Source organism: Solea solea, chromosome 11 (assembly GCF_958295425.1).
Source record: "Solea solea chromosome 11, fSolSol10.1, whole genome shotgun sequence".
NCBI lineage: Eukaryota > Metazoa > Chordata > Actinopteri > Pleuronectiformes > Soleidae > Solea > Solea solea.
Window position 1 is genome coordinate 1,317,040 of NC_081144.1, and position 12,865 is coordinate 1,329,904.

Below are 12,865 nucleotides of genomic sequence, written 5' to 3' on the forward strand. Positions count from 1 at the left end.
TTTGGTCCACACTAAAGTGTCCTCCCCAGTCCCAGTGGACACAGAATTTTACATTATTTGAAACCTAGTTTTGAACACACATTTCAAATCATTCAAGTCTGGCCTGAGTGGTTCGTAAGAGAAGTAAGCATTTGTTACACAGTTGGAGAATTATGACTTTAAACATGTCTCGAAATGGTTAGCACAAACGTATTTTTAACAGCTTCATAGTTTAAAACGCCTAAAATGACTGTAATGGACCGATATCAAATTTGTGCTATTGGTATCGGGTAGATCAGAGGTCATGAACTTGTGGCCCACAGGTTATTTCATGTGGCCCACCACTTAATATCAAGAAACGAACACTTTTGTTTTATATTATATGAAATCTGATCATACATGTAATTATTTAAATGTCTTTCTCAAAAAGTTGGGCTTTTTTTCCACTTGCCCGGCCCCTACGGACCAAACTAGACACATCACACACCTCATGTTACTGTGTGTGTGCAGGTTTTAGATTAAAAATAAAGAAATCGGCAGTATGAACATGTCGTTCCCTGATCTTGTGTTTTCAGGTGTTTTCCGCGAGGCGACCACAGACTTCACTGTGGATGCTCGTGCTCTCAGACCGGCCGGAGGCGACCACGTCAAAGCTCTCATCAGTAACCCGTCCGGCAGCCGCACCGACGCGCTCATCACTGACCTGGGAGACGGTACCTACAACGTGGAGTACACTCCCTACGAGGAAGGTGAGCGTGAACGTGATGATGGGTGCTGACTTTGTGCTTCCGTTGTTGGATGTTGAAATCACACGTGTGTGTGTGTGTGTGTGTGTGTGTGTGTGTTCCAGGCCCACACAGTGTGGAGGTTTGCTACGATGGCTCTCCGGTGCCTAAGAGTCCGTTCCGTGTCGGCGTCACAGAAGGCTGCGATCCGGCTCGTGTCCACGTGCACGGTCCAGGCCTGAAAGGTGGCATCACCAACAAACCCAACAAGTTTACAGTGGAGACCCGGTAAGTGACTGAAGAAGAGGCTGAACATTCAATCTATAGTTAATGTGCTGCTCCTTTTTAACGATTTTTAACGTCTCTCTGCAGCGGAGCAGGTACCGGTGGTCTGGGTCTGGCCATGGAGGGTCCGTCAGAGGCCAAAATGTCCTGCACTGACAACAAAGATGGCAGCTGCAGTGTTGAGTACATCCCATACGAGACCGGAACATACAACCTCAACATCACCTACGGAGGACAGCCCATCACAGGTCAACGTCAACTGTTGGATGAGTTATTAGACGTGTTTACTGTAGTATTTTACTAGTTATCTGAATCAAACTCACTGTACATTGGCTTGTTTTCCTAAAATGAGAGACACGTTTGTTGAAATGTTCACCAAGGCCACATTAAATAAATATCCTGGTGTTTGCTGCAAAGCTGCTGCATGTCTTACATAAGGTTTCCCTTTGACTCTGAAATGGGTGCAGAAAGACTTTTGTCGGTGACTTTTTTTAGACAGATTCAGACTTGAAACTGTTGTCAAAGTTAATTTTCACTGTGGAGAAACTTGGTGAGTGCTCTATTGTCAACAAGAGCATCACGGCGTACATGTAGGAAAAGTAGCTTCGATGTAAGTCTCACAGCAGCGGCGTGGCTGCTCTAACCTGTTAACACGTGGTCCAGGGAGTTCAGATCATTGAGTAAGAAATAGTAGGTTTTCCCATAAAATAAAGATGTTTCTAAACTGCTGTGACCTTTGCCCTTCTGTCTAAAATGTATTTTCTAAATTGACCGACGCTGTGTCCGAGCAGGCAGCCCATTCTCTGTGCCAGTCAGTGACACTGTGGACAGCACTAAGGTGAAGTGCCAGGGTCCAGGACTGGGCAACAATGTCAGGGCCAACATTCCCCAGGCTTTCACTGTGGACGCCTCCAAAGCTGGAGTGGCCCCGCTGCAGGTCCGCGTTCAAGGCCCTAAAGGTACGTGTGTTTTCTGACATCGTCAACGTCGCGGGGGCCAGGAATCAAAACCCCTCTAATGCTCTGTGTGTGTGTGTGTGTGTGTGTGTGTGTGTGTGTAGGTGTGGTGGAGCCTGTGGAGGTGGTGGATAACGGTGACCAGACTCACACGGTCAACTATGTTCCCACCAGAGAGGGACCTTATTCCATTAATGTGTTATATGCTGACGAGGAGATCCCACGCAGGTAAGACGAAGTTAAAGTAAATGATTTAAAGGTCCAGTGTGTCAGAATTAGTGACATCTAATGGTGAGACTGCAAAGTGCAACAACCAGAGGACTCTGGCGCCCCCTCGCTTACATAAGCGTTCCCGGGAACTTCAGTTCCCTTTGCATATCAAAAAAAAGATGCTTTTTCACAACCAACCGTGGTCTCTCTGCTGTTTCCTCCTCCCTGTGTTGGTTTATGAATTAGCTTTATGTTGACAGAGCTCTGCTGTAAAAGCACAGACAATCTTCTGCTGCAAAACAAAGTGTGAAGACTTCTGTGACTCAACCGCCATGAACAACCGCCATGTCAGTTTTTGAAGCTGATCATTCACAGTCAACGGCAACCAGGCCCTTATTGGACAATCCCAGTGTAATAATCATCGAAGTGGGACCATTATTTTCAGTGTGTTCTGTTGAAGACGAGATTAAACTAGTGATGGAGACATTTAACTTTACAGGAAACTGTTTCCTGACATTTGTAAATCTAGTGAGAAGTAGTCACACTTTCCTGTAGACCTCCACTGTGAAATGGTGTTCTGTTTGCACTTTGCGGGAGGCGCCCCCTGGTGGCTAACTGATACTTTTCTGCATCCATTCTTATATACAGTCTTTCTACATAAAAGCAACATGCACATCTGTTCCAGCTGCTGTAGAAACACTGGGGCCTCCTGTCTAAAGCACATATTATAGGTTTGATCCACAAAAAGAGTTTTATTTTAAACCATGTATACAGTTATACAAACATACCTATGTGTATTATATTCACACACACTCATAAATCCTCCTGTGTGGAAGACACTGGACCTAAAATGGTTATTGTTCACTGTCTTTCTTTCATTTCAAACTAAAAAAAACCCCGTGTTCCTCTTTAGTCCTTATAAGGTGAAGGTGCTGCCCACTCATGATGCCAGTAAGGTGCGAGCCAGCGGGCCGGGCCTCAACACCACCGGGGTTCCCGCTTCTCTGCCGGTGGAGTTCACCATCGATGCCAAAGACGCGGGCGAGGGACTTCTGGCTGTGCAGATCACTGTGAGTGCTCACCGGTGACATCACACAAATGTCTCTGTTGGTCAAACTGTGGTAACTCCCTTCTCTCGCCCGCCACAGGACCCAGAGGGGAAACCCAAGAAGGCCAACATCCGTGACAACCATGACGGCACCTACCTGGTGTCGTATGTGCCGGACATGACGGGCAGATACACTATCCTCATTAAGTACGGAGGGGACGAGATCCCGTATTCGCCCTACCGCATCAGAGCGCTGCCCACCGGAGACGCCAGCAAGTGCACAGTCACAGGTATGTTCTTGTCCTTTTCTCTCCGTCCTCTCTGTCTTTGAAGAGAATTTGACATCCCTGGGTATCTGTTAAAAACTTCTGTACACAAAACATCACAGATTTCAGTTACTTATGCTTCTTCTGATAGGTTTTCTTATGTCGTCACGATGTGATGATTTGTTAAATCACCAGAATCTTGTGTCAGAGTCAAGTTTGTATCCCTGTCCCGGTCAGTTTCAGGACTCGAGACTCGAGTACTGCATCACTTATTTTAGCTTAGAGGACGCTGTTTACCCTTACACTGAATGTTAATATTGTGATATTTACAAAGATCTTCATTTTTATGTTTGTGCTGATTACAGATACTTTCAGTGACAAAACATCAGTGTAACTGAACCAAAACATGATTAATCTAAACTTCACTCGGATGTTATTATGTGTTTCTGACTGAAACTTCGATAAATTTATAAACGGGGTGAATGTCGTGCAGCCTGACTGGTGGTGGAGCAGAAACCTTATTTATATGTAAATACTTATTTGTGACAAATTGAGTCCTTTTCTCTCAGCTGCTTCTGTCTTCGTTATTTATCGTGCATCGTTGTGTTGTTGTGTTGTTGTGTTCCTCACGCTGTGCTCCTCAGTCATACTGTCACTCAAGTCCCTGCTGTATACAAACACACACACATACACACACCCCCCTCCCTGCTTCACACTCCACCATCACCGTTGTTTTTATCCAAGTGTTTGGAGCACAGTTATTGCCTCTCACCACCCCCACCCCCACCTGACTGTCTTTTATTTGTCACTTCTTTTGTTTTTTGTTTTTTGTTTTTCTCGCTGCCCCTGCTTCTCACCGTTCCTCTTGTCAGTCTCAATCGGCGGTCACGGTTTAGGTAAGCCCACGGAACGACATGTGTCATGTGATGTGGAGGAACTCCTCTTCCTTCTTCTCTTTTCTTCCTCCTTTCTGTCAGCATGGAGGATAGTGGCACCGGCTTTCAACAGGATAATCCCGTCTCTGTGTCTCCTGCTTTTACTTCATTCTCCCTCCTGTAACAGATTCTTTCTCCTCCTCCTCCTCCTCCCGTCTCATGAACGTTTCTCTCTTGTAACTGTTTGCCTCTCACGATTGTGTTGGACAGACTAATGGACTAACAGAGGAGGTAGGATGGCATGGTGGAATGGCAAAACCTAGCTGTGTAAAAGTGTATGATGGTCGTACGAGTCGTAGTAACAACAAACTGAACGTTAGCTGGAAATAACACGACTGGATTCCATTCGACTTTAACCTGGTCTCATGGTTGTGGAATGTGCATGCTGAATGAAGTGTGTGTGTGTGTGTGTGTGTGTGTCGGTGTAAAAGTCACAAAACAAATAATTCACTTGTCGATTGTTAAGGCGCCGGCGTCGGCCCAACTATCCAGATTGGCGAGCAGACGGTCATCACGGTGGACGCCAAGGCAGCCGGGAAAGGCAAGGTGACGTGCACCGTGTGCACACCCGAGGGGGCGGAGCTGGACGTGGACGTGGTCGAAAACGAAGACGGCACGTTCGACATCTTCTACACGGCGCCACAGCCTGGCGAGTATGTCATCTGCGTTCGTTTCGGAGGGGAGCACATCCCCAACAGTCCCTTCCAAGTCACGGTGAGTCACTGCGAATACACGCCGTTTTCACTGCAACAGTGTAGTAGAATAGGGGAGTGAATTAATGATGAAGAAAAGATAATAAACCTGGTGCAGAATCAACAAACACAGCCAGAAAACTATGAAGAACGACAACTGTTCCAAACTATTACACTCAACTGCTGAAGGCAAAAGCAGTTGCACCATATTTATACCTTTTAATATGAATATAAAAGCATAAATAAAGTGTATAAAAGCAGTAATCAACATGTGGGGACAGAGTAGACTTATTTGTCAACTCTGCGTCCTATCATGTCACTTTACTGAGAATAGAATAGGAAATGGTAAAGTGGTAAAGGTGGGAATCACAGGGTACCACACAGTGATACATGGTCCACGATACCAATAATATTCTGTGATAATGAATATATTGCAGTAAGACAATCATGTAGTGATACATCATGATATCTGTCTCTCTGATGAAAAGAAAACATCTGTGAGAAAGTTAAAAGTGCAGGATTTCGCCAGTTCATCATCAAGTAGTGACACCTGGCAGTTTGTTAATCAAAATATCCTCATTTTCAGCGGAATATCGAGTATAGTATTGCACAAGGAACGACGACATCTAATGATATCAACAAATCATCAATATTTTGACCCACCGCTAGGAAATAGTATAGAATAGACTGTGGCTCACCAATAAATGAGCAACAACATTAAAGTAGTGATAATAAACAATCAATATTAATGTAAGAAGAACGTGCACATTTTTTTTTTTTTTTTTTTTCCAACTTTATTTATAATTTTTCCATATCAAAAGTATTTATACAAGCATTTATTACACAAGTTGTCAACCCTGCCCCCCACCCCCCTGTGCACATTTTTAAGTGTGATATTGTAGATTTTAAATTATAACTGATAATAATAACACTGATGATGTAAACTCTGTAATGTAACAACATAACCTCGTCTATCGTCTGCATATAGAGTGATCGTACGCCTCAGCAACAGCTAATATCTCATTACAAACAGAGTTTTTTAAGTGTTGTGGATCAAATCCTGGCAGAATCTTGAGCTTTTGAGAAGAATTCACTGATTTCTTATTAAAAATGAAAGGCTTTTGGATTGTGTACATACTGTATACGTATGATGGTGCAGCAAAGCTAACTTAACTGTGATCACACTGTTCTCTCCAGTAAAAGCTGAGATGTTGGCGTCACTTACTTTTACATTTTCATTTTTGACAGTTTTTTTAACTATAAACCGAGCAGGAGACGCCAGAATTCCCTGTCACGGTCGTCTCCCTACAGGAGTTTTGTGATTTGGCTCCTGGTGGCACCAGACGTTTTCTAAACCACTCTGACTGTTTTATTCCCTTCCAATCTCTTCTGTACCCTCTCCAACCCCCCCTGTCTTCCACCTCCCATCCCTGTCAGGCACTGGAAGGAGCTCCATCAGACCAGCTCATGCAGCAGAGCCAAATGCCCCAGTACTACGCTCAACAGCCCTGGGTACCCACAAACTCTGTCTCCAGCCTCTCTTATCCTATTTTTTAATTTATTTATTCAACTTCCTCCTCTTTTTTTTCTTCCTTGTCTCATCATCTCTATCATCCTAAACATCATTATCACCGTCAGCCTACGTCAGCCTCTTATTGCAGGTGTTTCATCTCTAAAAGGGGCGGGGCTTTCTCTCTTTGTTTCACTCCCTCTCTCAGGAACAGGATTCCTCATAGACATGGACAATGCAACAGAGCTGCATCATGAAATAAAAATAATAAAAATCAATTTCAACTTCAAAACATGTGCTCACAGGTTGTATTCAGCAGCACAGGAAATTTGTTTATTTAGCGGTAATAATCGCGCAGCCCGTCTGTTGAGCAGTGCTCCATGTCCAGAGACAAGAGCGGCCATTTTGAGAATCGCCAATGTGGACGAGTCGGCTGCTCCACATTTTACAAAATGGCTCCCCCGCTGCTATCTCTTGAGTTTTTGTCTCATCTCGTTCTTCTCTCCTCTCGCAGTTTGTGTCGGTGTCATCATCCTGAACCATGATCACCACCATTGTCATCTGCTCCCATCATTTCACCTCATGATTGTCTCGTCCCATTGTTTGTTTGTTTGTTTGTTTGTTTGTTTGGTGGTCGGAAGCTTGTCTGCCCCTCTCTGTGCTGCACTGTGTCCATTACATCCGTCCATCATCCCGGGCTGTTTATCTGACCTCTAACCTCTTGTCACCTCAGGCAACAGACCGGCCAATGGGACTGAACGGTCTGGATGTGGCTGGGCTGAGACCGTTTGACCTCGTCATCCCGTTCACCATCCAGAAGGGAGAGATCACAGGTATCGTGATGGATGAGCTCAGATTGTGAATTCCAGTCTTGCGTGATGTCTTAACAGTAGGTCTATTTTTTATTTTTTATTTGATTTTTTATTTGATTTTTTATCCTGAAGGTGAGGTGCGAATGCCGTCCGGCACAGTGGCCAAACCTGACATCGCGGACAACAAGGACGGCACCGTGACCGTCAAGTACGCTCCCACCGAGGCCGGCCTGCACGAGATGGACATCAAATACGACGGAATCCACATCCCCGGTACAATTGACCTTTTTAAATAGAGAAGAAAACACATGGAGAATTGTGCTGGAGGAGAAACTGGCATCATAAATCAACATTCCTCTGTTCTCCATGTACAGGAAGTCCCCTGCAGTTCTACGTCGACTACATGAACAGCGGAAATGTCAGTGCCTACGGACCAGGACTCATCCATGGGACCGTCAACAAGCCTGCTGTCTTCACTGTTGACACTAAAGACGCTGGAGAGGGTATGTACCAGTCACCCGGGCAGATATTTATTTATTATTTATTTATTTATTTTTAAAGCTTCTACTGGATTTATTTCAATTTATAAAAATTGCTTTTAATCCACAAATCGTATAGGACCCTCATTCTTCAGGTTACACTAAGTAAACTTAAGACCTTGTGTTGTGTTATTTATTGTTATTTTTAACAATAGTGTAAGTTTTTAGTCTATTTAATCATTTTATTTTATTTTGTATTTTTGAATCTGACTCTTAAGTGAACTTTGATGTACTTTACATTTCAGTTCATTTTACTCTACTTTACATCATTAACATTATCTTAGTTGTATTTATTAACTGTAACATCATTATTTACTTTTCTCCTCTGTCAGTCTCTCGTGTTTAACTGCTAACTGACTCGTATTTAAACAACAACAACAACAACAACAGCATTCATGTCACGTCACCTTGTAGGTGGTCTGTCTCTGGCCATCGAGGGTCCGTCCAAGGCCGACATCAGCTGCGTGGACAACCAGGACGGGACGTGCACGGTGTCCTACCTGCCCGTCCTGCCAGGAGACTACAGCATCCTGGTCAAATACAACGACAAGCACATTCCCGGCAGCCCCTTTGCTGCTAGAATCACTGGTAACTTTGTCCTTTCTCTTATCGTCTAGTTTTACTGCAATAATAGAGTGAAATAATAACACTGTGTCCGTGTCACTGCTGTGTCTCCAGGCGACGACTCCATGAGGATGTCCCATCTGAAGGTGGGCTCAGCCGCAGATATCCCTCTGGACATCGGAGAGTTCGACCTCAGTCAGCTGACCGCCTCCCTCACCACGCCCTCGGGCCGCGAGGAGCCCTGCCTGCTGAAGATCCTGCGCAACGGACACGTCGGTGAGTGTGTGTGTGACGGAGGAGAAACTGTTCTGTTCATCGCTGTGGTGGTTTTGTTCTGACCCCGTTCTCGGCCTGCAGGCATCTCGTTTGTTCCCAAGGAGATCGGCGAGCACCTGGTGAACATCAAGAAGAACGGTCGCCACATTCCCAGCAGCCCCATCTCTGTTATGATCAACCAGTCAGAGATCGGTGATGCCAGCCGCGTGCGTGTGAGTGGGCCGGGCCTGAGCGAGGCGCGGACCTTTGAGCCCGCCGAGTTCATCATCGACACACGTGACGCAGGTACGCACGCACGTTTAGTTTGATTCATTTACACCTTTGTAAATAAAGCGTCAGAGGAAAATTACAAATTAAAAAAATTATACTTTTTTAGAGGAAAAAAATAAACATTAGAAAGAAAAAAAAATCACAAAAACATTACAAAAGTCTGAATAATGTCATGGAATCTTTAGTCAACACAGCATTTCTCAGTTTAATTTTGTATCTGAACCATATTTTACTGCATTTACAACTTCACTTAAACTCTTAAACTCTGTTTAAATCAAACTGAGGACAAATATGTGTGTCATACCCGTTCTCATCCAAACAATGTCGATGTCCTGGAGCTTTAACTGACATTTTTTTTGCATTTATAGATGGCTTTGGTTGAATTTTAATAATGATTCCTTTTTGTTTGACTCATTTTATTGTCTTCATTTTATGCAAAGTAATACTTATTGTTGCCTTATAGATTTAATTTATTAATATATATAGTATATAATATACTACCCTTTTGATATTGTAAGATTTGGTTTGTTAGCTTTAATTTGAAGTCATCCGTATGTTATGTTAATGGCCACTGCAGGCTATGGCGGCCTGAGCCTGTCCATTGAGGGACCCAGTAAAGTGGACATAAACACAGAGGACCAGGAAGACGGCACCTGTAAGGTCACCTACTGTCCCACTGAGCCTGGCAGTTACATCATCAACATCAAGTTCGCAGACCAACACGTGCCAGGTTGCTTTTTCTTTTTGGAAAACAGTCAGAGTGTGTTGTTGTGTTGTGAACCTTTGAGCCTGACGCGCTTGTGTTTGTTTACAGGGAGCGCGTTCACAGTGAAGGTCACCGGGGAGGGCAGGATGAAGGAGAGCATCACCAGGAAGAGGAGAGCAGCGTCGGTCGCCAACGTCGGCAGCCAGTGTGACCTCAGCCTCAAAATCCCCGGTGAGGACAACAGGAAATGACGCTGCAGTATTTTGTAACCGTCACAGAAAGAAACCCTGTTGAGATAAAACCCAGATGAGAGTGCTTTTAATAGATGGATGTACTTCAGGACATAAGGACACACTGTGCGTTGAAAGGTAGACGACAAAAGTACAACTATATCCAAACATCTGACGGCATAAGCTCTGAAATATAAAGATGAAATTATCAACTGAATGCCAGTCAGACTCTATAATCACTGTATGTAAAAGTGGGCGTGGTCTTCTGGTTACAGTCTGACCAGTGCACACTTGTGTAACTGTCATTTTTTAGCAACACAAGACGATAAAAGCAATCTATACAGTATTTTCCACAAGCAGCGCTGCGTCATGTTCACAGATAACTATGCGTTTATATCATTAAAACTAATTAGACCAAAATGTAATGAATAGTAAAAGAAGCAGTGTGTGTGTGTGTGTGTTTGTACGAGGGGTTTGTGAGGTTTCTGACGTTCTACTACAACTGGAATGCACCACATGTTCATTTATCAGAGAGAGTGTGTGTGCGTGTGTGTGCGTGTGTGTGCGTGCGTGTGCGTTGTCACTGATTGAAACGCGTGTCTCTGCAGAGATCAGCATAGCCGACATGACGGCTCAGGTGACCAGCCCGTCTGGTCAGGTTCACAAGGCGGACATCATGGAGGGAGAGAACAACACCTACTGCATTCGCTTTGTCCCCACTGAGACGGGTGTGCACACCGTGTGTGTGAAATACAACGGCGTGCACGTCCCCGGCAGCCCGTTCCAGTTCACCGTCGGCCCCCTCGGAGAAGGCGGAGCTCACAAGGTTCGCGCTGGAGGACCCGGCTTGGAGAGAGCAGAAGCTGGAGTACCAGGTTAGTGTGGCGACTGGATTATGAGCATGTGTGTGTTTTTGTTTTTGTGTGCCTGACTTTGTCGTGGTTCTTGTCGTGTGTAGCTGAGTTCAGTATCTGGACGAGGGAGGCTGGAGCTGGAGGCCTCAGTATCGCTGTGGAAGGGCCGAGCAAGGCCGAAATCGCCTTTGAGGATCGCAAGGACGGCTCCAGTGGCGTGTCGTACATCGTACAGGAGCCTGGTGAGAGAAGAGTTGCGATGAGACCCGAGCATGTGCCGTAGATGTTTGTTTCAGTCCATGTTGTATTTCCTGTGCCGTGGACGCCCGTCCCTGTCTCTCTTGTTTGCTTTTCGGTGTTCCATTCTGATGTGAAATCCATGCCCCCTGCAGGAGACTACGAGGTGTCCATCCGCTTCAACGACGAACACATCCCCGACAGCCCCTTCATCGTCCCCGTGGCCTCGCCTTCGGACGACGCCCGTCGCCTCACTGTTGCCAGTCTTCAGGTGAGGCTCTGAGACACACACACATCCGTGTGCACACACACACGCCAGGCCACAGGACACTGCCCACAGAGCAGCAGCAGCAGCAGCAGCAGCAGCAGCAGCATCATCATCATCATCAGCAGCTGCTGCTGCACTGTTGGGCAGTGCAAGGGCTTCTGGGATATGGAGAGGACTGTGTGTGTTTCTCGTGCCTCATTCTAAAGGCTCTCAACAGCCTCCAGCCTCTAAAAGTGACATGGGGCGCTAAAGGGTTAAAGAGGTGTGACATGGGGCTGTTTTCTCTTCTCACTCTCGTTTCCACTCACATCTCAGTGAGTGACGACAGCTCAGTCTGTGTCGGCCTTTTTTCTCACAGGAAAACAACAATAACAACAACAACAACAACACAGATAAAAGCTGTTCACAATAACAATTAGGTATGGCAAACGTACGCTGACCTAAATAAGTGTCATTCAGAATATCATTGTGATGATTGTAAAACACACTGAAATCACTTGCCTGAGAAACAAAGTACATACACAGAATATTAGGTCACCATTTCCACCTTTCCATTTCCAAGTGAAATTTTAACACAAATAAAGAAGAAATGCAAATATTATCAGTCATTTAAGTCAAAAAACGAAATTATGAGTTGCTGAATAAAAATTACGAGATTTAAAGTCAGATTAAATAGTTCTCATAATGTGCACTGATCATGAAAATTCTTATTTTCTTCCAGCATAACAAATTATCTATTTTCATTCTGTTAGAAATAGATGTTCACACATTCCATACATTTATATATATATATATATTATATACAGTATATGTAACTATACTCATCTGCATGCATCCCCACAGGTGGGTTTATTCATGTCCAACATTCTGCACGTTTGACTCTTGAAACCTTTCCTTTCCTTCCTCTGATTTTCCTGTGAACTTTACTTCACACATAGAAGAAAACCTCTGTCTTTTCCCTGCACAGCCCTCCTCTTTAGCCCTGTTAGCGACCTCCAGGTAACGTATAAACAGTAGCAGCATATGTGCAGTTAAAGGTCCAGTGTGTAGAATTTAGGATGGAATCTACCAACATTAACATAAATAGAATAGAACTTTTTAACTGAAAAAGGCAACTTTACACCTTCATGCTGCTAAATTCTCCACACTGGACCTTTTTAAGTAGGCAATCGTGAGTTACCTATTTTTAAAGGGTTGGTTTAGTTGTTTGGCTGGGGTTTAAATAATGGAGAAAGAGTGTTGAGTTTGTGAGTGTGTGTTGTCGAGCAGGAGTCAGGTTTGAAGGTGAACCAGCCCGCCTCGTTCGCCGTCAGCCTCAACGGAGCCAAGGGCGTCATCGACGCCAAGGTCCACAGCCCGTCCGGAGCCCTGGAGGAGTGCTGTGTCACGGAGATCGACCAAGGTAATGACACCAGTCATGTCCACACTGGTCTGCAGTCATGTCCACACTGGTCTGCAGTCACGTCTCAGTGTGTGTGGAGTCTCTGGACACTTTGACCCTTC

General features: G+C 44.8%; 1 protein-coding gene across 3 annotated transcripts in view; it reads left to right on the forward strand.

The window, feature by feature from the left end:
* Positions 1–12,865, forward strand: part of flna (filamin A, alpha (actin binding protein 280)) — a 61,884-nt gene that overhangs the window by 45,202 nt on the left and 3,817 nt on the right. Inside the window, exons 24-45 of one of the 3 annotated variants that reach the window (XM_058642440.1) lie at positions 555–728; positions 830–992; positions 1,077–1,237; positions 1,781–1,948; positions 2,050–2,173; positions 3,069–3,225; positions 3,304–3,493; positions 4,342–4,365; positions 4,871–5,118; positions 6,534–6,608; positions 7,340–7,439; positions 7,551–7,691; positions 7,793–7,921; positions 8,372–8,545; positions 8,636–8,797; positions 8,879–9,082; positions 9,645–9,797; positions 9,882–10,004; positions 10,612–10,878; positions 10,962–11,099; positions 11,250–11,365; positions 12,632–12,764. In XM_058642440.1, the coding sequence (XP_058498423.1) occupies positions 555–728; positions 830–992; positions 1,077–1,237; positions 1,781–1,948; positions 2,050–2,173; positions 3,069–3,225; positions 3,304–3,493; positions 4,342–4,365; positions 4,871–5,118; positions 6,534–6,608; positions 7,340–7,439; positions 7,551–7,691; positions 7,793–7,921; positions 8,372–8,545; positions 8,636–8,797; positions 8,879–9,082; positions 9,645–9,797; positions 9,882–10,004; positions 10,612–10,878; positions 10,962–11,099; positions 11,250–11,365; positions 12,632–12,764 (3,324 nt within the window). The remainder of the gene's footprint in view (positions 1–554; positions 729–829; positions 993–1,076; positions 1,238–1,780; positions 1,949–2,049; positions 2,174–3,068; positions 3,226–3,303; positions 3,494–4,341; positions 4,366–4,870; positions 5,119–6,533; positions 6,609–7,339; positions 7,440–7,550; positions 7,692–7,792; positions 7,922–8,371; positions 8,546–8,635; positions 8,798–8,878; positions 9,083–9,644; positions 9,798–9,881; positions 10,005–10,611; positions 10,879–10,961; positions 11,100–11,249; positions 11,366–12,631; positions 12,765–12,865) is intronic. The other 2 variants (XM_058642442.1, XM_058642441.1) reach the window with 2 other exon arrangements.